Raw genomic sequence first — 25,370 nt, 5'->3', positions numbered from 1 at the left:
TTCTATCTTATATGCAGCTCTTGAATCGCTCAAGGGTTTGCTCTAGATATCTACATGTATACTGTCTTGAATCGCTCAAGAACTTTCACTAGATATTTACATTTGGCCTGTCTTGAATCGCTCAAGAGTTGTGTGGCCTACTTAAAATATATTGCTGAGAATATATTTTTTGTTTTTCCTTGTGGCCTCTTTCTTTGCTTAGGAGGCTATCTCGTCAGTACATGTTTGTTTTTGTAGTATTGTATATAATTAGCTTATTGTGTTGAGTGAGTAGCCCCTGATACGCCAAAGTATAAGTTTGTATTTTCTTTTATCTTGATATCTGCCTCATTTAAATATCTTGAATTATAATAAACAGGTAAACTGTTGTTTCATCATTTTTGTTGTGTATAAAAAAGCACTTCACACCAATTTACCTACAGGACAAATAAACTAGACCTCTTGGTTCTTCAAATGAAGTTGTTTAAAGGTTTAAACACATTTGACCCCTGTGACTTTGAAAGTGGGTCAAGGGCTCAATGCCATTCATCCCAGCATGCTACTGGCAAAATATAAACAACTTAGGCTTCTGGGTTATTCAGAAGATGTCAGTTCAATTACTTGACCTCAGTGACCTTGAATAACGTAAGGGTAATTTATTTTAACAAAACTGATAGCCTTTATCCTAGAATGCAACTAGCCAAATAGTATCACCCTGGGCCGCTTGTTGAAGTTTCTGACATATTTGACACTTGTGACCATGACAGTACATCAAGACCCTTTTTACTTCAGAGAAATCATCAGGCTGTATCACAGGAAGCTACACACCAAAAATCACTCCAAGCCTTTTGCTACTTCAAAAGAAGTTGTTCAAAGTTTTGGACATATATATGACCCCAAAGACCTTGAAGGTGGGTCAAGGATTATTTTTTGAGCAAACTCTGTCTGGCTCTTTCTTAGGAAAATACCAGCCAAATATTATGACTCTATATTTTTCAGTTCATCAGAAGAAGTCGTTTAAATGAAAAGTTGTCAGAAGATGGAAGGGCAACCGATGCAGTGCAACGACATAAAGCCCAATGGCACATGGGGTCAGGTGACCTTAACATGTTTATTATTAACAATGCTCCCTTTATCGAGCTTAGTACAAAGTCTAAATATGAACTCTACATGAACTCTAACCAAAGTCAATGAAGTGGTACATAGGTCACAGTGACCTACATTTGATATTTGGTGAAGTAGTCTCCTCAGAATATATCCTCACATACAAAGTTGGATGACTCCTGGACCTCTTAGATAAATAGAGCTTAACACAACATCTAACTGAGATACTTGAGTGGTTTTACCTTATATTGCTTTCGTTCCATGTCCACAATTTCATTATCCTTGACCCCAAATTCCTTGCGGTACGATTGGATATTATCAATGGTGTCTTGGTGGTCCGGGTTTTTCAGAAAGAAGGTGTAGGCTGCAGATGTGGCGTCTGCCATTCGGTCCACCTATAGGACAATAAAACATGTTAGTATTTCAGTAAGACGGGGTCAAACTACATGATGCAAAAACAAACCCACATATTACAACCATATGTCAGGTTACTCTACAGACAAAACTAAAATACATGCCTATATATCTCTTATGTAGATGGATAGATAATTAACTACCTTTATAATGAAAAAAAACATATACTTATAAGAAACATTTAGAGTTTTAAAGTCACCCATAAGTTTTATTTTGCAGATGAAAATGTTTTATTGTTTTAATTAGAGATGAAACATTTTATTTTGGTTTAACAGAGACGTATGAAGCCAGTATATATGTCTCTGGTTTAACCCTTTCCCCCCTATGTAACTTAAGTAGAATCTACCATGCATTGATCTGGATGAGTCCATTATGGTCTACAGTGGTTAAAGGGTTAACAATACTAAGTGTTTAATATTACTTGTTGCATAGAGTACAATGTTGATGCTTCAAATACATCATATCTAAAAGAATCTTTAATTCCTTCGACATATACGTTAAGTTTTAGATTCCTAATAACCTGGTTAAGTCATTTAAATTCAACAAGGTTCACAAGCAGAAACTTCCCTGTAAAAGTAGTGTAGCTGGCTGGGGTAGACACAGCTTTCCAGAGTAAAAAATTGTTTCTGGTCTGTAATTATATATGGAATCAGCAACGTCCTTTTGGAATCACGCCGATTGCTTGATACACATATAACGAGACAGATATCAAACTCTGTCTGTAACCTCCTCTCCTTGACCAGAGCCGAGACAAGAATACTGTAAAATCATAAATTTTCGTGGGACATCAAGTTTCGTTTACTTCGTTGATAACAAAAATCCACGAAATCAAATTCCTACGAAAACATAAATTTGGTATGATATAGATAGGGGAAATTAAATCATTGAAACAGGCTAGTATATGAAAACCATGAAATTTTAACCCCACGAAAATGAACGATTCTACAGTATACCCAAACATGCAGGTTCAGTTTTTTTTCTATTCTGAGGCAGGATAAAGATACAGCAAAAATTTGAAAACAACAACTACAAAACATTAGTCCTGTTAAGTAAAGCTTGTGACGAGGGATGAAATCACTTTCAGATTTGGATACTTGCCCTAGATTTTATTGTGTATGGAGATTGAGCACCATGCATCTGTATTAACACTTATGTCACTGTTTATTCTAGAACACAACACACATGTGTATTTTAGTAGTAAATACGGGTCTAAAATAAGATTTCCAGATCTTTCTAATACATGTAATATATACGTCTTAGTTCCCTGTATCACTGCAGTAGTGCCCCTAGCTATACTACTAGTCAGCTTATACAGACTGTTACAACGTTAGCGAACATTGTAACCAACGGTTCTGTGATGATTTAGTGAAAACACACAGAATATCAAAAATAGGAAAACTTCATGCAGGTTTTATATTAAAACTTCCTCTAAAAATTTAATCCTTTCTTCATCAATTTCTTTTAAAATATTGTTTTTTTACAGAGAATTCACTTAAGTATTTAATTAACAAGCTGAGCTGTAGCAGTGAAACGTTTTCTCCTAAAATATTAACTCACCATTGCTATATGCATTGCCTATAGTCACCTCTTCATGATCGAAAAGCACTGCATAGACATACAGTATAAGCATTTCTGATATTGAAACAATGTGGATTCCTCTATAACCCTTTCACCACTATAGACCATAATAGACCTATCCAGATCAATGCATGGTAGAGTTCATTAAAAGTTAAATAGGGGTGAAAGGGTAAAGAAAATTCCATGCAAAAATACAGCTCATTTATCCCTGAAGACAGTCATTTGAACTCTTCCAATTGAAAGTTTGGAATAGTCCATTATAAAATTTCAGGGGTGAATGCATTAAATATAAATGGCCATCAAATGATAAGTCTCAAATTAAATGATAACTCAATCATGGTTATTGCAGCACAAAAAAAACACCATCACATCTTATGTACAATGTACAATGATACTCTTACAAACTTCATGAAATAATAATATTGCGACCCTTCATCTTTATAGGGTCTCGACCATGAAAGCTTCGTTATATCTCGTTGAGTTTATTTGGTCCGACAAACTCTACAATTATTTACCCTTTGACTTATAACAATGACCTTGACCTCATAGATAATAAGAAACCCAGACTAAATTAGCCATGAGGTCTAGGGTATTTGACAGTTTTTGAACCCTGACTGATGATGGTTTGGACGTGGTACAGACAGTACAGTACTCATTCATTTTGTTTCTTGTATAAAATGTTTCAGTTCTTAATTTCCAGGAGTCCTTTTGTTTTTTAAGACTTTTTTCCACTTCGACTAGCATTTCATGTTTGTACTTTGATATTTCTTTTGGTGTCCTGTGTGTTCAGCATTTTTCATCTTTACAAAAAAATACTGAAACATCTTTTTCTCCTAGAGTTGGGTTGGATTCTGGCATTGTTGGCATATAGTGCTAGTATCAAGACTCTTAAAATAGGGTGTTAAAATAATCTAGACATCGTTAATTCCTAGGTTGCCCTTAGTGAAAGCACTATGTATGTTTCTATGTGTTACACTAGATCTTATATGTGGTCGGGTGGTGCAGTGGATAGCGCACTTGCCTTTCACCAAGGCGACCGGGTTCGATACCTGATCGGACGTGAAAAGGTATAGGGTCACCTGCCCGACCACGTGGGTTTTCCCCGGGTACTCCAGTTTCCTCCCACATTAAGACTCTACGCGCGCTTACATCCGGGCCAACAAGAGTGATTTATATAAGTTGAAATAATTTGCTTCATAATTGTTGTAAAATAAATAAAGTTAATATTTTATATCTTATATGTTTTACTGTATCACATGAAATGTTTGTAGTGTATAAACATTCGTATGTTTTCTTGATACCATGGGACCGTGAAAAATAAATACAACAAGTATTTCAACACAATGAAAGAATTGGGCTACTAATATAACCACAGATGAATTTATAACTCTATCTATGAGTTAGGTTTAGTCCACCATCTCTATGTCATATTGTCCTACATATGCCCTGATCAGTGGTTGGTCGGTTCATTAGGTAAGGTCATTATTTCTTTAGTTTGGTTTAGTTTGGTTTGGTTTAGTATTGTTTAACATCCTATCAACAGCTATGGTCATTTAAGGACGGCCTCCCCTGTGTGCAAGATGCATGCGTGTAGTGTATGTGTGTGTGTTTTGGGAGGCTGCGATATGTTCGTGTTTGTCTCCTTGTGATAGCGCGGAACTGATGCCGACTTTATAGTGCTACCTCACTGAAACATTCTGCCGAAGACACCCAGCAGGACACCGGGCCCACCTGGTCACATTCTACCGACAACGGGCGAGCCAATTGTCCCACTCCTAAATTGCTGAGCGTTAAACAGGAGTAGAAACTATGTACCATTTTTACAGACTCTGGTATGTCTCGGCCAGGGGACAGAACCCAAAGCCTTCCTCACAGGGGCGAATGTTCAACTAAAGGCCAAAAGTGAGGCATTGTCAAGGGAGACATTAAAAAGAAGAAAGTTGTTTAGAAAGAAGAGAAAAGACAAGATCCCAAATTTAGTCGCCTCTTACGATCATGCAATGGGGGCAGCAGGTACAATTCTTACGCCCTACCCGCAGGGACACATTATTTCTTCAAAACATCATTACCTTGTTAGCGTCAATAGGCCAATCTATTACTTTGTATGACATTTTTCATAAACTTTTTCTTTAAAGGTTCTGAATTATTCCTATAGGCATGGACAACTTTCATGGTTACATATTAAATGTACAACAGTGTGGTCTATGAATGCCAACATATTTAACAATATAAGTATAACAGACAAGAAAGTTTGCCCGACGCAAAATTATTGTATTGCATTTAACTAGTGAAAAATTACTGAAAATGCTCTGATAGGTACAGTTTGTTAAATTGAGTAACTATTAAAATTTGTACCTGTGAACATTTCATGTTATACAGCGAGTATAAGAAATAAAATAAAATAAACAGCAGTGAAGAAGTTGTCATAATAGAAAAAAAGATGAAATCTTCCTTAATTTTAGCAACCCACTCCCCCTGTAGCGATAGTTTACTCTGCACCACACATTAACAATTCAGTCTGCACAAAGAAAGGTTTTTAGTCATGGCATTGTCACAGACACATACACGAAAACATGGCCTTACAATGTACAAAACTATACAATTGTTAAATTCATTTTGCATGAATAAGTCTGAGTGAGCACTATAATTAAATGACAATTTATATGTTACCTTATAATAACAGAAATGAAGATAATTGTATGGTTTGCCAATATTAAAATCATGCCAATATTCCTCAGAAATCCGAGTGATGGGTCGCTCCTCAAAGACAACATTCCTACAGATCTGGACACAAGCCCTTTCTGTGAGAGCAAGCTGAAGGTAGACATCCTGGAAGTCCAGCACAGTGAAACTACTGTCACCAGTGTGTTTGTGGACTTCCTGTTTGCATTTGAGTCGACAGTCGATAATTGATTCTTTATAGAAACGATGGTCTTCTATCGCCATTTTCATGAACAGGATACATTTGTGCCATTTTCGGTCGCGAATTGCCTGGATTCCTGCTGTGTATAGCCTACCAAAGGTCAGGACAGGACTTCTGGGTGACGCCGACAAAAGTCCAACACAACAGTACCATGACAACAGGAAGATGAACCAATGAAATCTTCTCCTGGATGACGGAGGATGACAAGTATCCATATCTGGTAATAGTCCTTATTTGTTGTCCGTGGCAATGACCAATTGAAACATTGTACGGTCAGAAAAGTGATGCAAAGGTAAGTGTTTTACAAAGGGTATAATCACCTAGTTGGAACATGTCCATAGAAGGGTGACATATTTGTCCAGTTGCTCTGTTTACCAACATACAGAACAATATCCATTGGTACACTGGTAAGCTTCCACACACTCAAAGCTGATCACAATAGCTACTCGATGATCTTGAGATACAATCCAAACAACTTCCTTAATTACTTTTAACTATAACAACCAGCTCCAGTATGGTATCACATCCACATAGATAGTATACACACCCAATTGTTAAAGTTTTCCTCTAAGTCTATAAGTCATTAACCGACTTCAGTGTTATGAGGCTGCTGTGGGCTGTTTACTGTTATACACTGCAGACGAGTCAGCCCTTCTCTCTACAACCCAGCTCGTACAGAGACATGTACACGAGGTCTGAAGTAGTTAACAATGTGTGTAATGACAATAGCAGTCACTATAACTCCTCACGCAATGTGACATAAGTCTGTGTGATGCACGTGCTATTACACAATTAAGTCTGACAGGTCTGTTTTTTGGCATTCTCACCTAGAACAGCTTTTACAAAATGTCACATTATACAAATGCTAACTAGTTGGCAAGATTATTGGAATGTCCTTATCAACAGAACATATTTCTCTGATTTCTAAACCATCTCCAATTTAATGAAAAAGAACCTTTAATATAAGGTTGATTTTAAGAAAACATTTCGTAGTTAACTTATCAACTATATAATCTATATTTTGTTCATTCGTGGTGGAAAGCTAATAATTGTTTGCAAGAGACCCAGAGGGCCTGTATCGCTCACCTGGATTGGAAAATATTCTCAAGAAATGTACTTTTGCAAATATTTCCATATACTGAGTCTCCTTGGCTGAAGAATGTTCCAGACTAAATGAAACTTTATATTACTCTATCCCAGTATGCTACTGGTCAAATATCATCACCCAGGGCCTCCTGGTATTGCAGAAGTTGTTTAAAGATTTTACATATTTGGCCCCTCTGACCGTGAAAGTAGGTAAAGGTAATTTATTTGAGGAAAGTTTAGAGCACGTGTCCCAGATACCTACTGGCCAAGTACCATTACTCTGGGCCTCCTGGTTATTCTGAAGAAGGTTTTAAAAGGTTTTTACATATTTAACCCCTGTGACCTTGAAACTAGGTCAAGGTCAATCATTTGAGGAAACTTTATAGCACTCTGTCCCAGGTACCTACTGGCCAAATATCATGGCCCTAGGCTAGGTCCTCCAATTCTTAAGAAGTCGTTCAAAGAAAAAGTTGAAAAAGTTGAAAACACATTTGACCCTTGTCATCTTTAAAGAAGGTCAAGGTCAACTTTGTGCCAGGTGAGCTAAAAATGTTAATTCATAACCTTTGTAGCTGTTTTTAATGAAATTTAATGACAAAAAAAAATAGATTTTATATTTGACACCTGGAACCAACATTACCCAAACAAAGTGAGTATATGCACATATATTTATATAGCAGAACATCGATAATATTTTTAAACATAATCTTGTGTTACCTAAAATACTTGGTGATACATTTTATTAACAATTTATAGCAATAATTTGTGTTACATTGTATATCAATACAATTAATACAGCAAGGGATCACGGCCAGAAAAAGAAATGAAATCAGTTAGTGCTTCTAGATGTTTGTATTATTACACAAAGACATAAAATATGTAACTTAATACTCAAGTCCTACTCTAGAAGTTAGATTTACAGTGAGTGATGTTGATGTTTATCTCGAGTCAGATCTACAGACGCATCAGGAATTCACTGGGCTTTTCTATAAAATGTTCATACAAATCAAGATCACTTTGACCCACAAACACTGAGTATACTGGTCTCTCAAGCAGCGACAGAGTATACTGGTCTCTCAAGCAATGACAGAGTATACTGGTCTCTCAAGCAGTGACAGAGTATACTGGTCTCTCAAGCAGTGACAGAGTATACTGGTCTCTCAAGCAGTGACAGAGTATACTGGTCTCTCAAGCAGTGACAGAGTATACTGGTCTCTCAAGCAGTGACAGAGTATACTGGTCTCTCAAGCAGTGACAGAGTATACTGGTCTCTCAAGCAGTGACAGAGTATACTGGTCTCTCAAGCAGTGACAGAGTATACTGGTCTCTCAAGCAGTGACAGAGTATACTGGTCTCTCAAGCAGTGACAGAGTATACTGGTCTCTCAAGCAGTGACAGAGTATACTGGTCTCTCAAGCAGTGACAGAGTATACTGGTCTCTCAAGCAGTGACAGAGTATACTGGTCTCTCAAGCAATAACAGAGTATACTGGTCTCTCAAGCAATGACAGGGATAACTGGTCTCTCAAGCAGTGACAGAATATACTGGTCTCTCAAGCTGTGATAGAGTATACTGGTCTCTCAAGCAGTGACAGAGTGTACTGGTCTCTCAAGCAGTAACAGAATATACTGGTCTCTCACGCAGTGACAGAGTATACTGGTCTCTCAAGCTGTGCCAGAGTATACTGGTCTCTCAAGTAGTGACAGAATGTACTTGTCTCTCAAGCAGTGACAGGGTATACTGGTCTCTCAAGCAGTGACAGAGTGTACTGGTCTCTCAAGCAGTGACAGAATGTACTTGTCTCTCAAGTAGTGACAGGGTATACTGGTCTCTTAAGTAGTGACAGAGTATACTGGTCTCTCAAGCAGTGACAGAGTATACTGGTCTCTCAAGCAGTGACAGAATGTACTTGTCTCTCAAGCAGTGACAGAGTATACTGGTCTCTCAAGTAGTGAAGGAGTATACTGGTCTCTCAAGCAGTGACAGAGTATACTGGTCTCTCAAGCAGTGACAGAGTGTACTGGTCTCTCAAGCAGTGACAGAATGTACTTGTCTCTCAAGCAGTGACAGGGTATACTGGGCTCTTAAGTAGTGACAGAGTATACTGGTCTCTCAAGCAGTGACAGAGCGTACTGGTCTCTCAAGCACTGACAGAATGTACTTGCCTCTCAAGCAGTGACAGGGTATACTGGGCTCTTAAGTAGTGACAGAGTATACTGGTCTCTCAAGCAGTGACAGAGCGTACTGGTCTCTCAAGCACTGACAGAATGTACTTGCCTCTCAAGCAGTGACAGGGTATACTGGGCTCTTAAGTAGTGACAGAGTATACTGGTCTCTCAAGCAGTGACAGAGTGTACTGGTCTCTCAAGCAGTAACAGAATATACTGGTCCCTCACGCAGTGACAGAGTATACTGGTCTCTCAAGCTGTGACAGACTGGTCTCTCAAGCTGTGACAGAGTATACTGCAGGTTTTTCAATGCAAGCAGTGACAGAGAATACTGGTCTCTCAAGCAGTTACAGAATAGACTAATCTCTCAAGCAGTAACAGAGTATACTGGTCTCTCAAGCAGTGACAGAATGTACTGGTCTCTCAAGCAGTGACAAGAGTATACTGGTCTCTCAAGCTGTGACAGAGTATACTGCAGGTTTTTCAATGCAAGCAGTGACAGAGTATACTGGTCTCTCAAGCTGTGACAGAGTATACTGCAGATCTCTCAATGCAAGCAGTGACAGAGTGTACTGGTCTCTAAAGCAAAGACAGAGTATACTGGTCTCTCAAGTAGTGACTGAGTATACTGGTCTCTCAGGCAAATACAGAGTGTACTGGTCACTCAAGCTGTAACAGTGTACTGGTCTCTCAAGCTGTGACAGAGTGTACTGGTCTCTCAAGCAGTGACAGAGTGTACTGGTCTCTCAAGCAGTAACAGAATATACTGGTCTCTCACGCAGTGACAGAGTATACTGGTCTCTCAAGCAGTGACCGAGTATACTGGTCTCTCAAGCTGTGACAGAGTATACTGGTCTCTCAAGCAGTTACAGAATAGACTAATCTCTCAAGCAGTTACAGAGTATTATAACTGGTCTCTCAAGCAGTGACTGAGTATACTGGTCTCTCATATAGTGACATAGTATACTGGTCTCTCACCTAGTGACATAGTATGCTGGTCTCTAAATCAGTGACAGAGTATATACTGGTCACTCAGACAGAAACAGAGTATTATAACTGGTCTCTCAAGCAGTGACATAGTGTACTGGTCTCTCAAGCAGTTACAGAGTATACTGGTCACTCAAGCAGTGACAGAGTATACTGGTCACTCAGGCAGAAACAGAGTGTACTGGTCACTCAAGCAGTGACATAGTGTTCTGGTCTCTCAAGCAGTGACAGAGTATACTGGTCTCTCAAGCAGTGACAGAGTATACTGGTCACTCAGGCAGAAACAGAGTGTACTGGTCACTCAAGCAGTGACATAGTGTTCTGGTCTCTCAAGCAGTGACAGAGTATACTGGTCTCTCAAGCAGTGACAGAGTATACTGGTCACTCAGGCAGAAACAGAGTGTACTGGTCACTCAAGCAGTGACATAGTGTACTGGTCACTCAAGCAGTGACAGAGTATACTGGTCACTCAAGCAGTAGCTGAGTATACTGGTCACTCAGGCAGAAACAGAGTGTACTGGTCACTCAAGCAGTGACATAGTGTTCTGGTCTCTCAAGCAGTTACAGAGTATACTGGTCACTCAAGCAGTGACAGAGTGTACTGGTCTCTCAAGCAGTAACAGAATAGACTAATCTCTCAAGCAGGGACAGAATATACTGGTCTCTCAAGCAGTGACAGAGTATACTGGTCTCTCAAGCAGTGACCGAGTATACTGGTCTCTCAAGCAGTGACAGAGTGTATTGGTCTCTCAAGCTGTGACAGAGTATACTGGTCTCTCAAGCAGTGACCGAGTATACTGGTCTCTCAAGCTGTGACAGAGTATACTAATCTCTCAAGCAGTTACAGAGTATACTGGTCTCTCAAGCAGTGACAGAGTATACTGGTCTCTCAAGCTGTGACAGAGTGTACTGGTCTCTCAAGCTGTGACAGAGTGTTCTGGCCCCACAAGGGGGTAAAGATATTCTATTATTCCCATCTGTAGCCCTTCATGAAAGTGTAGTTTTATATAACAGTTTTGTACGTATACTATATAAATCAATTCATTTTTTAAAAGAGATCAATATTTGCACTGATTTGGAAGGACATGCAATGTTGAATTGAAACTCTCCACATGATTTTATTCCAAGAATAATTAATATCAATATTGAAACAGTACAGGTCTCTCAAACTAAATAAATGAAATTCTAAAACTCTAATACTTTCCCAGGCTGTGCAGCCCTACAAATATATGTGTTGCACACTATACAGGTGTACATGTACAATGTATCTGATTCAGCAGCCCTAGGACTATATTTTCTAGATATATAGCTGGCACAGGCCAGCAGTATACCCTTATGTGTTGATGTACAGAACAGAAACCGTAAATCTCTCCAAGGTGAGGGACACAGGAAGCGTATCCTAAACAACTGTGGATTTACAGTACTGTATGTCATGTAGTTATTATTTCCTACCCACTTTAATGGATGTGTGACAAGAACAGATGCCTCTTCAATCATTGTAACCTCCCCAGTACAAATACACAACCATTACATAGTAACACCACATGGACCTTCACAGAATTAATGGACAAATGATGATACACTGATGAGTGGAGTTATAACTCCCTGTGCCTTTGATTAAACACAATCTGGTAATATAATATGCATGTGGACCACATGGGTAAATTGAAGAAAATAATCCTGTATAAATTAAATGTTGAGAGGTATTTTACCGTTAATGTAATGTTTTTTCCCCATCCTAACACAGTAACATAACATTAAGTATGTGATCGCAATTGTATGTTTTTTAAAACACAGAATTCATGTATTGATGATGCAGGTGATTAATTTTGAATGCACATGTAGCTCCACTTGAAACATCTATTTAAATTATACACCTTCCCCGGCCATCAACCCAAAAAACTACTTTCATGTCCATTGCAATAGAGAAACTGCTTACATGTGATTTTCTTCTATCACAGGGTTCATATAAAAACAGTGTACTTTTATTTGTAAATCTGTATATAATTAAACATTTACATAATTATGTTAAACATAATTAGCAAGCACTGAAATTAAGTGTCTCACCTCCAGACTTCTAAGCGTAATGATAAAATTAACCTATATTCTACAATAAAATGCCCTTGAATATGTGTTGTGCTGTGTTACAATGCAACATGACCTTGGCTGTCAATCACACAGTTTCTGGGCCCTGCTCTGTCAGCACACAACTCTAGGTTTTCTCTAATTCTTAATTCCAGGTTCAGACATTTTGTCAAAGCATGCGCAACAGCTGATATATATATATATAGGCTAGCAATGGCCTGGTTCAAATTACTAGTTTGAAGTTTTTCGAGATACATACAGAATTTTACAGAGCCTGGATTTAAAAATTCAGATTTTGCTTGCTCACATATGCAATGGTCACACATGCTTAGCTGACATATATATTCTACAGGAGAATCTGTGTTAACGTCATCACCGATATCTGCTGGACCAGGAGGCAAAAGAGTCAGCAGAAATATGTAAGTGTGAATTCACTGATACATAAACATGTAGGTAGAATCAGCACCCACAGTATCATAATATTTCAAATATGCGGCAAGATTAGCAAAAATCATTTTAAGGGCTTATGCGAACAAGTTGAGATTGATATAAAAGTTAGTGTCTGAATGGCTTCTTTTTATTTGCCTTTACCGTATTTATCCTACAATAAGCCCAGGAGAACAACACATCTTCTCTCGCTTTAAGTAGGGGATGGGCTTATATTATACAGCAACAATGAGGTAGTATCTATTTGCAATTCTATACTGAATTCCAAAAGATTTCGATGGGTGTGATACCGGGCACGGGCTTAATTGTTGGAAAGGTACAGTCAGTACCAATAATACATTTAACCCTTTCACCACTAGAGACCAAAATGGACTCATCCAGATCAATGCATGGAAGAGTTAACTAACGTTACTTAGGGGTAAAAGGGTTAAGGAAACTCAAATTCAGGATTGCTTATCTTTTCTTTTTCATTTGTCTATGAATATTTTTTTAAATCCTAGAAATATATAGATAATTTCTATAATATGCATATATTCAAGCTTAAAAAAAAAGTTTAATGAAAAGTTATAACATTTTTTTTATCAAAAGCAAAACCTTCAGATAGACAGCTATCGTAAGAAAATGTGTTAGTGAACCCCCTGCAAGTCCCCTAGTGGAGATGGCACATGTCTGATAGAGATCAATGCTTATTTGATCAATATACATATTTGTACCTGAAAATTGACCTTCCACAAAATGATCCTTGCCACCATTACACATTAATGTCTGAATTAAGTCTCATTTTACCACGGTTGTCTGTAGGATCTGTCTATGTAGAAGTTTGGTTATAGTTAATATATTGACTTGAGCTTCTGAGAAATCATGTCCACAAGCATTCAATCTATATGACATTATATTTAAGGTGCTGATATTTAACTTCAAATCAAATCAGATTTGCCAATTTACCAATATGGTGTACTTGGGGACACTCAGCTGTTCTTCTAAATTCATCATTCACATCTGAGTTTTGGACTTATGATGTTTTATAACATCTTTCCCCAAGTTCAAATAATTTCATATATCAATTCATCATTCGATTCATGAGATATTCAGATCTCAAGGTTACATAATAAAGAATCTCACAAGTTCTTGCAAAACATTTTCACGGTACTGTCTCATGTACTGTGATGGAATTCACTGCTGGGTGGATTTCCGGATTTGTGAGAGGGTCACGTAGTGTTCTCGAAGAGTTCCTGTAACTTGCATTACGGCAGTATATCAGTCCCCCCCTCCAGCTGAGCGAGGGCCAGGCAGCGGCTGAATCATCTATACTGGTGATCACCTTACAATGTCGCACACTGATCAGGTCCAGAATAGGGTGGCCACAACTCAGAAAGATATAAATCTATTCATTGACAGTCATCATCTGACTCATACAAATTTCAGTAAATGATTCAAATATTTGTATAAGGGGAACAGCTGAGTTAGTGTTCAAGCCAAATGTTATTTGTATGTTGAATTGTTTAAATGCTGTATCTGATGTATCACATGACTATATCATCTATATACCCAATGAATATACATCATACTGATACCTATACCTTTGTCGTATTGTACTTATTGGCATAAAATGGTGTTTATAACAGATATAGGAAAATACATTCAAGTTGAAATTTTTACTTTTTATGAGGCCAAAAATGACCCACAACACCCCAATTAAGTCCTTTGGTGTGACACATATTTGAGATTGCTAATTTGTAATTGCTAACACAGTATATATTTTTTTCAGAAAAAATTATATGAAGTCGCCATTATCTGCTTCAGTATATATGTACATATCATATTCAGCACAGACTTTAATTAAATTTACAACATGCCATATATCATTACAGGGGTTAAACATTTTAAAAAAAAAAAAATAATAGAGATGAAAAATATGGATTTTCCTGACAAGAGCAATATAACATAATCAATTTAGCTATCAAAGTTAGCATGAAGGAGGTATTTTTGTATTGCATTTGGAGTCACATATGTATAACTTCAAATTCGTCACATCAATGGAAAGGAATTATCAAAGTGTTTTGGTCTTGTTTGACGACATCATAGCTTTACTGTATACTGAACCATATGAATGTATACACCAGTGTAAATATAGTGTTTATCTTATTGTGTAAATAGAGATTTTTATCTTATTGTGTAAATAGAGATTTTTTATCTTATTGTGAAAATAGAGATTTTTATCTTATTGTGTAAATAGAGATTTTTTTTATCTTATTGTGTAAATAGAGATTTTTATCTTATTGTGTAAATATAGTGTTTATCTTATTGTGTATAAATAGAGATTTTTTATCTTATTGTGAAAATAGAGATTTTTATCTTATTGTGTAAATAGAGATTTTTATCTTGTTGTGTAAATAGAGATTTTTATCCAATATTTCTGTGTTAGTCACCATGCTACAGGGTAATGAAGTTTCTAAATCAAACTGCAATCTAATCTGAATACAGTGTGAAATAAACAACCAATTATCTGTTGTTATTAAATGTACAACAATTATTGAACTAGCACTTTCATATATATATATATAATCACGGACTTAGAGATATAGCCAGCTCAAGAGCACTAGAGTAAACTCCCTTTATACATCCCTGTATCACATTGTATGATCAAATTTTACATGTCTTGGGAGTTTTAAGCAAAATAAGAATGTAAGTAAAATAAGGCTAATTCAAATATCACATAGCATATTTGTTATTGGTTTGATCCTGAAAATAAAGGACATACATGTCTAAGATTTTCATCTGCAGTTTCATCTTACACAACAGTTGACATATATAATACACCTGCTTCGGTCCTCAACTTATACATATACGCAGGTCTTACCGACCAGATGATTGATGAATCAAATCGTTATAACTCAGAAACAAGGAACAGCCATTGGGTATAAATTTTGAGTGTATATATAATACATAACATTTGTACTAGCTTACTTCCAGACAAGATGAAAACTTAGTGTAAATAGAACACTGCCGCTACGTACGTACTACTGTATCATTGTGAATATATCTTGTATAAGGATCAAATCTTTGATCGTTATTTGTCTACTGCACCTGTCAATGATACATGTAACAGCTCCAATATTATATGTACTTTCTTCCACAACATAGTCCAGAAATTGTAAATAGAAAAAGAACAAGAAAATGCAGCAAAGCTGCTGGACACCAAATCATTTTTTTTTATGAAAATGACTAACTGACAGTCCAACACTTGAATTACTTAAATTATAATAATTTTATAAATTGTTAATGGCAGTAATTTTGCATTTAGCACTATTTTCACTCAATATTTGTCACACAGCACGCAACTTAGGTACATTTTTGAACGCATGTTTAAATTTTATTGATTAGGTAATAACGTCATCTTCTGAGAAAGAGAAGCAGCGATCGATTGTTACAAATATTTCTATTGACATTGTACCTCTGGATAAAATATCAACCTTCTTGGGTTGTTAAAACGTCAATCCTAGCTGCCGCCCACCACCTTGAATAATAGTTCTCAAGACTGTTACGAAGACACATTTTGCCACAATGCTGGTTTTTTGGTTGTTATGAAGTGAAATGAATAATTTGTATTGAACAGGAAATTAAGCATGAAATTGTCTATTTCTAACATTTTTCAAGTCACGCCACGCAAATATTGCTACATCAGAAAAGCGCGGGAATGTGAAGCATATTGTTTGGCGCCAAGTTCTTTAGACGTCATGCTTGATAACAATACAGAGGCCATTTTGAAAGGGTTTTTACTGCAATTTTGCCGTTCACTGCTATTATCTGGTAGGATTTCCAGATAAAAATGATATTAATAGTGTATAGTTATGTCAAAACAATAATGTATCCTGCAAAGGTGACACACAACCACTGGGGGGCTGAAAAAAGCATACCTTGTAATTTATAAACAGTTGTAATAACCTAGCTCAAGTCCATGATCTTTTAAGGAGGGTAGGGGAAGAGGTCAATCAATTCATGATCATGAGACTTTTAATTATAAGGATTGAACAGTATTTTTTCCATTTCATGCCGGTATGAAAGTAAATCTGTTACATGCATATTTTACAAGGTTCATGGTAAATATGTATGTAACTTGATTTGGATTCATACCGACATGAACATTGAACAAGAGATCCCAGAGGGATCTTGGGGCCCACCTTTGTACCATCTTCATTAGTTCTTTGTCAGTTCAATCTTTTCTCTTCTTTCCTCTAATCTGTTTGATCGAGTCATGTTAACAGTAAATGCACCTTGAGGTAACTTTTGATCTAAACTTAATACTGATGTGTATGAAAGCCAACCTTCAAAGTGAGTTTGTCATTTCACATACTTACAAGTACAGTACTTAATGTGAAAGAAACAGAATCGATCCTTGCAATATGAGAAAGATCTGTTTAGTTCTTCTTTTAATCTATTTCGGCCATGTTGTTTATCCAATCAGTCTCAAAAGTTGCCCTGCACAGCTAAGGACCAGGGGAACCTACAGATAAAATTTGAGAAAGATCCCTATGGTACTTCTCGAGAAATAGCGATAACAAACTTTCAATATCAAAATCCAAGATGGCTGCCTGTCGGCCATGTTCTTTGTCCGATCAGTCTCAATAGTTGCCCTGCACAGCTAAGGACCAAGGGGAACCTACATATAAAATTTGAGAAAGATCCCTCTGGTACTTCTTGAGAAATACCGATAACAAGAATTGTTTAAGGAGGGACCACGGACCACGGACGCAGGGTGATTTGAATTGCCCACCATCAGATGATGGTTGGCTAAAAATTGTTGTTCATTATGTTTATATATATTCAGATAATTCCTGATATTTTTCTATATTGAAGTGTCTGTGTTTTCAGTGCAAACCAAATTCCTGGAACAGCCTAATGTCAACAAAATGTTTGCTTCTAACGGTTGCCTCATGTTATTTGTGGTGGGAGGGGAATTAAGCTTCAAAATGATGCTGATGAAATTGCATTCATAGCTATTTGAATGCAATTTTTTCTGGTAATGCATACATGTACGTCATATAATAGAAGTATATCCAACCCAGTGTAAATGTAAATATAGACCTAAAGCAAATTTTACTGTAGATTGTGGGGAATGGGATAAAACGTGGCGGATTCAGGGGGAGACCACCTTGGTTGCTTCGAAAATAAAAAAAATCTTAAATAGCAGCTGGCGGCATACACCTGGTCACAGTGACACTAATTAGTCAGAATTATCTTGTGTATTGAAGCATAAGATGATACCATTACCGGCCCCCCCACCATTACCACAGACTTGGATAACAATTGAATTCTCTGCCATTACCAAAGACTAGAGCCCTTTTGATACGCATAACCAATTTCACACCTTTGTCGGCAACACAGGTCAGTTGTTATGACAACACAGAGAAAAGGAATGAAATCACACATATTGTTCTTCTAGTTCTATAGCTAAACTATTTATTTCAAAATAGTTAGATTAAACAAGGATGAATGATAATTTTATATAACCATGGACATATATAATCTAATTACGTGATGTAACCGATATATAGCTAGAAATTATGTGTTGACAAATAAAATTAAGTTATTTCTTTGAACAAAATGCTAATTGGCACATTTCATTTAAAACAGTACATTGTATTGTAACAGGTGAAAGAGAAATGCAACGGCCAGACTGGGGTTCTGCTACATTCATCCCTCCTTTTTTCTAAGTCTTCGCCCCCGAAGACATCTCCGTATAACAACGAAGGTTCGGGTATCCCTTTGCCAAGCGTACACCCAATGCTTGTAACAAGGGACTGAAGGAAGAAAAATGCAACAACAGACTCCAGTTCAAACTCGGAACCCTCTGAACTAAAGATGGAAGCTCTACCAATTGAGCTACCTGGTTGCTGACGATAGACCCAGTCCAGTTCCGCTGCAATACTATAGTCATTTTAACAATTTATTGAAATATCTAAAAGGTTAATATTCAGAATACATATTTGTGATTACTAGGTAGGTAACATTTTGGGTTGAGTGGGTCCACATTTAAAATCATTATGGTGATTTCCACTTACCACAGGTACTAGCTTATTTATATAGCCTTGTCTGCCAATACACCTATAGCTATATTATAATAATTATGTTATGGGTGACTACTGATAGACTGGGCTAGTACTTTTACACAATATTTTATATATTTAAGCATTGTACATAGCTACCAGAAATAGAAGAAGACTGATATAGGCAAAGCCTGTTGTCTTATTCTTTTGTCAATACTGTTCTAATATCTTTTTTAATGTTAACTTATATGTTTGTATTATATATGTATTGTCAATAAAAAAAATACTTTTGAAATTGAAAACTGGGCTAGTACTTGTGCCCCTACAAAAATCCTGCATTTGCACCTTGTGTTATTCTAATAAAAATATCACATTGGAGTTGCTTTCTTTTATCAGGGAATTAGATTATCGGGTCATATATGCTTTTATTAACAATGTCTTTTATGATTTATTTCATCATTGTAAGCAAAGATAAAATTAAGTTGACTGTGTCTGTGGGAAATACATTATAACCAATTGGAAGAGTACAATGAATTGAGATCTCTGTTTGAAAGTGAAAGATAACGCCAAAATATTGTATATGTGTTATCTGTAACATATGCTGGAAAAAAATAGGGTACAGGTAGCTATAGGTAGGTAACAAATTTTATTTTCAAAAGTAATTTTTCGATGGTTTATAGAGAAGAGGGATCTTGATTTTAACGCTTCTTTTTTTGAAAATTGCTTTAAAAAGTTTAGGATAGGTCTTAGGCACACAAAAAAATAGGGTAGGTAGGGTTACCCGAAACGCCAAATATGTTTTGTTTGGCCTTAACAATGGGACTTGCGCAAGTCTATTTGGTATCAAAAGTTTTAGGATCAGATCTAGAGTACACATGACATCATATGCACATGAGATATATTTACCTTGTAATAACAGTACTGTAAGTAGCTGTACGCAAGACGATTTTCAAAATTCTTCAATACATTTCTTGGAACTTTCTCGGGTCTTTCTCCAAAAATGTTCAATCTGCATCTTTTTACACAGTCCGACTCAAAAATGATTTGTTCATAAAACTTCAAAAAACCCAAACTATCCACTGTCTCTTTATCCAAACTCTCTGTGTCGCTTTTTTTGGAAGGCGTAAACTTGTTTCTACAGCTGATTCTGCAATCAAGAATAGTCTGTTTATAAAAATTGAAATCATCTTGTGCACGTTCCATATTCCGGACACATGCTTGCCAGTCCTCTTCTTCATAGGCAGTTATCCCTATTGTGAACAGTTTATCGAATGTCATCTGTGGATCATCTGATAAGCAGCTACCTAATTTCACCGAAGATAGGATAATCATAACACACACGGCCCAAGAAACATAGTTTACAAAACTTTTGCATCGTTCAACTGCCATCTTGAAACTTACACGTACCGGAGTTGTTTTTCTTGATTACAAGTGCTTCCGGCCTATTACCATGGGGGTTTTCTCGAAAGTCAATTGTGTGGCGATGAGGATTTTTTTATGATTTTAAATGTGGTGATGAACCAGAAATGCTGCATGTTTCTCATTTAAAATCATATCAAATGATAAAATATGATGAATGTATAGATTATTAAAAATCTCGATAACATGAAATGAATGGGTTAGTCTTGCACAAGTCCGATAGTTTACACAGTGGAGTTTACAATCTGATTAAAATCATCTGTTACATGGCTCCGCGTAAACCACGAACTTAGATAACAATCTAATTCCGTGTCTAATCTAATTCCGTGGTAATACGAAGTTACGAAGCCATGTAACAGATGATTTCAATCAGATAGTGGGGTTTATCGATTCAAATATTATAGGTACCTATTAGAATAATATTACATCAACATGATCGGCCGGCCGGTACGTACACATTTTTCAGTAAAATGCCATATATACGATGCATTAAGATATAGCGTTTGTCACTGAATTGATAAAAAAAACCCACTGACCATATTGATCGTAAAAAAAAGGAATAAAATATTATGAGCACTGACTTTAGTTGAAGGCAACAAAGTCCGCACAGAATTATGGTAAATCCGTACAACGGAACTTAAATTGTGTCTAATCCCATTTGTATTTTTGAAAATAAAAATATCTTTTAAATCAAATTAATGATACATCACGTGAAGCATTATACGACACCAAATTTCATGTCGTCGGCTAAAACCATACAATTGAAATGAATTTCAAAAAAGTATAGAATAAGAACAAAACCCTGGTAGTAATCTCGACGTCGTTATGAAGTTCGTTGCTTAAATAACGTCCCATATAAGGAAATAAAAATAACCTTGATTTAATAAATGATTTGTTTTAAACAAATATGAATTTCAATACTGTATGCAAATGTAACATTAATATATCTCTCAGTCCATCTATATATAAATATATAATTGACAGTTGAAAGGAGAAAAAAATGTCCGCACGTGTTTACAAGCTATGGAAAGAAATCCATATATGGGTAGGATGTTAAATCCGTACAACTTTTTGATCAATAGTTTTCAAAATTTCTGGATATAATTATTCCAACATGTTTTTTTGGAAAAGTAAGATTAACTGTTTGAATTTCATATATATGTTTGGCATTTATATTTATACAGTAAGTGCGAATTCGTTGACTGGTGTCAAACTCTGAACCTATCCAGAACTGCGGTTTGAATCCTGCAGAGTGCCGTACAACTCTCAACCAATCAAATAAATATAATGCCACGTGTAGGCTCGATTAATCATTGCAAAAAAAGCAGCGAAATAAGTACTTTTTCACTCGATATATAAGTAAATATAACCTTGTAAATTGACAAAAATATGATATAATTAAAATATAGCTTTATTTATATCAGTACGGACTTAAATGTGTTTGAAAAAAGTAAAATGGCAAACCAGTTCAATGAATATTTCACTGAGATTGCTGGTAAACTGACGTCTCAACTTGAACATGTTACGGCCTCTTTCCAGAAGTTGAAAGAGTATATATGTGATAAACTGAATGATAATATCAACTTTGTCATTCCCAATGTGTCTCATGATTTTGTAATTAAGTTTCTGAAAGGTTTGGACGAACATAAAGCTACTGGTGTTGATGATGTTAGTGCTAAGCTGTTAAAAATGGTTCATGCTGAAATAGCACCGTCACTTACCTATATTATAAACCTAAGTATCCGGTCTGGTAAATTTCCAACACGTTGGAAGATGGCAAGAGTTACCCCCCTTCATAAAAGTGGTAGTACTGCTGATGTTAGCAACTACAGGCCAATATCGGTTTTGCCAGTACTGTCTAAAATTATTGAGAAACATGTGCACAGTACTTTTTACAAAGATCTAACTGCTAATGATCTTATAGTATCATCGCAATCAGGTTTCCGTGAAAGTCACTCATGTGAAACTGCACTTTTGAATATTGTCAACTCCTGGGCAAAGAACATAGATGATGGTCTTAATACAGGAGTCCAATCTGATTAAAAGCATCTGTTACATGGCTTCGTCAACTTCGTACTACGCCTGAACATCGTTCAGGCGGAGCCATGTAACAGATGATTTTAATCAGATTGACAGGAGTCATACTTTTAGATTTTAAAAAGGCGTTTGATTTGGTTGACCATGATGTTTTACTTAGAACAATGGTTCTGTACGGAATCGAACAGAATTCATTGTCATGGTTTAAATCTTATCTTGGTAACAGGACTCAAGTAGTATCTCTTGCAGGTCATATGTCAGAAGGCCGTACAATTACACATGGTGTGCCTCAATTTTATTTTTCTATTTTCACTATCTTCAAATATTGCGGCAATTTGACTATCCAACGACTATTGTAACACGCAAATAATGTATAAACGTGTTCACGTGGACTTGAGAACTTGTTACAGCTGAATATGGACCTAAACTAAGGTGTTCAGAGTAGATGTACATGCTATATGGGTTATATCATACACTGTTTGACAGTACTACATACAAGTATATCATACACTGTATGACAGTCCTACATACAAGTATATCATACACTGTTTGATAGTCCTACATACAAGTATATCATACACTGTCTGACAGTCCTACATACAAGTATATCATACACTGTTTGACAGTCCTATATATAAATATATCGTACACTGTTTGACAGTCCTACATATAAGTATATCATACACTGTTTGATAGTCCTACATACAAGTATACCGTACATTGTTTGACAGTCCTACATATAAGTATATCGTACACTGTTTGACAGTCCTACATATAAGTATACCGTACACTGTTTGACAGTCCTACATATAAGTATATCGTACACTGTCTGACAGTCCTACATATAAGTATATCGTACACTGTTTGACAGTCCTACATACAAGTATATCGTACACTGTTTGATAGTCCTACATATAAGTATATCGTACACTGTTTGACAGTCCTACATCCAAGTATACCGTACACTGTTTGACAGTCCTACATCCAAGTATACTGTACACTGTTTGACAGTCCTACATATAAGTATATCGTACACTGTTTGACAGTCCTACATATAAGTATATCATACACAGTACTATGTAAATTGTATGCTATTTGACAGTATACTAAATAAAGTGTACGCTATTGACAGTATACTAAGTACATTGTATGCTATTTGACAGTATACTAATTACATTGTATGCTATTTGACAGTATGCTAAGTAAATTGTATGTTATTTGACAGTATACTAAGTAAATTGTATGCTATTTGACAGTAAACTAAGTAAATTGTATGCTATTTGACAGTTTACTAAGTAAATTGTATCTTATTTGACAGTATACTAAGTAAATAGTATGCTATCTGACAGTATACTAGGTAAATTGTATGCTATTTGACAGTATACTAAGTAAATTGTATGCTATTTGACAGTATACTAAATACATTGTATGCTTTTTGACAGTATACTAAGTACATTGTATGCTATTTGACAGTAAACTAGGTAAATTGTATGCTATTTGGCAGTATACTTAATAAAGTGTATGCTATTTGACAGTATGCTTAGTAAATTGTATGCTATTTGACAGTATACTAAGTACATTGTATGTTATTTGACAGTATACTAAGTAAATTGTATGCTATTTGACATGGTCATAAATTGTTGTTAACCGATTGAGAGGTTATTTGTCATTACCCTATCAATAAAGCATGGCGCCTCCAGCACAGTTGCAAATGAAGTGCAAATCCAGCACATATTCTAGTCTTACAGGGCCGCAGGGAGCCCGGTACATGTTTGAACAAACTGCGACACCTACCGACACTTATTTATATATATATATATATATATATTTTTAACGCCGGTATCATAGACACACAGGTTGTGTGATTATGTAGAGTAGAATATCCAGGAATAATTTCTGAGTACAATGGCAGTGTCAGATAGTGTTTGTCAACAATTATCCCTTTCCCAAATGATGTGTGCTATAGTGATGTTGTGGCTGACTACGGTTCCAGTATTACATGCAGATTCTAACGTGGACATCTTCAAAGAATATTCCAAGGGTAAAACTGCATATAGGAAAGAGAAGTGGATCTTGTGTGTTAAACATATTGGAACTACTATCAGTTTATATAATCGTTACAGACAAACACTGCTACAGTGTGCGATCAAATGTAAAAAGGAACATGCTCATTCGTATACAGACTTACGGGGTCAAAGCGAGTCTATGATAGAGTATATTGTGAAGGGGAATCTGCTATCGGAACGGGATTGCCTCCTCTCGTGTCAGGGATCTACCAGAGAACAGACGATGGATAGCAGTCACGAATCCAACTTTCCGAAAGATTTCGAACGCATGAAGCCGTACTACTACATACAGCACTGCTTAAATAAGGTAATAGTATTAAACATTGTAGTATTATGTTTAAAATGTAAATTAATGCTCGCTTTTTATTGAAATACTCGACATACTGTTAAGAAATAGAAATGCAGATAAAATACAATTAACAAGTCACAATGTGGAAAGGAACTAACAACATGGGCAGCTGAATAAATTGTTGCCGATAAAAAAACTTAATTTCCTTATTCGAAATCTAAAAGGTTAAAATGAAATTTCACACATACGGTAATTATTTATTTTCCGTTCTAACTTCCTATACTGGTACGTTTTATATTTTAGTACTGATTCATTTTTTTCTGGTAGTATACTGTACACGGATACAACTGTATGTGTATGACGTCAATAGTTGTGACAGTAACGTTGAACCGAATAACCAGACGACTTTATGAATACGCGGTTTATTGAACCTTACACTGCTTGTGTTATTGATGATCGTACACCATCTTAAAAAACTGACAGCTCCGTTAGCCTACAGTACATGTTAGCACAGAGCGACTCTGGGTGTATATCAAACATGTATTGTGCAGAAGTGGCCGGGTGAATGTTTTGTATTCATGTCATTTCAAATATAGACGTGTTCGTTTCTGATGTGTGATATCAATGTGAAATATAACGCACAATTCCTTAGACCGGTATGGCCTAAGATCAGTCTTATATATAGGCGCGGGCTGTGTTAACTACACTCAATCATATAATGTCGGGGACAGGACTATATAA

General features: G+C 36.3%; 2 protein-coding genes across 8 annotated transcripts in view; one reads left to right on the top strand and one right to left on the bottom strand.

Annotated features, from left to right (window-relative positions):
- LOC110459992 (prolyl 3-hydroxylase 1-like) overlaps positions 1-20,331 on the bottom strand; it is a 36,491-nt gene extending 16,160 nt beyond the window's left edge. Inside the window, exons 1-2 of one of the 3 annotated variants that reach the window (XM_021512666.1) lie at positions 19,725-20,331; positions 1,326-1,478 (exon numbers count right to left, since the gene is read on the bottom strand). In XM_021512666.1, coding sequence (XP_021368341.1) covers positions 1,326-1,478; positions 19,725-20,207 — 636 coding nt within the window. In that variant the 5' untranslated portion in view covers positions 20,208-20,331. Of the gene's footprint in view, positions 1-1,325; positions 1,479-5,745; positions 6,235-19,724 lie in introns of those variants that run through there. The other 2 variants (XM_021512663.1, XM_021512665.1) reach the window with 2 other exon arrangements.
- The window catches only part of LOC110459993 (prolyl 3-hydroxylase 2-like), a 34,435-nt gene continuing 15,198 nt past the window's right edge, over positions 6,134-25,370 (top strand). The window contains exons 1-2 of one of the 5 annotated variants that reach the window (XM_021512668.1): positions 6,134-6,218; positions 12,677-12,743. In XM_021512668.1, coding sequence (XP_021368343.1) covers positions 6,199-6,218; positions 12,677-12,743 — 87 coding nt within the window. In that variant the 5' untranslated portion in view covers positions 6,134-6,198. Of the gene's footprint in view, positions 6,291-12,676; positions 12,744-24,071; positions 24,648-25,370 lie in introns of those variants that run through there. The other 4 variants (XM_021512669.1, XM_021512670.1, XM_021512671.1 and 1 more) reach the window with 4 other exon arrangements.

The sequence above is a fragment of the Mizuhopecten yessoensis genome, unplaced genomic scaffold, assembly GCF_002113885.1.
Source record: "Mizuhopecten yessoensis strain PY_sf001 unplaced genomic scaffold, ASM211388v2 scaffold10275, whole genome shotgun sequence".
NCBI classification, from domain to species: domain Eukaryota; kingdom Metazoa; phylum Mollusca; class Bivalvia; order Pectinida; family Pectinidae; genus Mizuhopecten; species Mizuhopecten yessoensis.
This window is presented reverse-complemented; position numbering and strand designations above follow the sequence as displayed.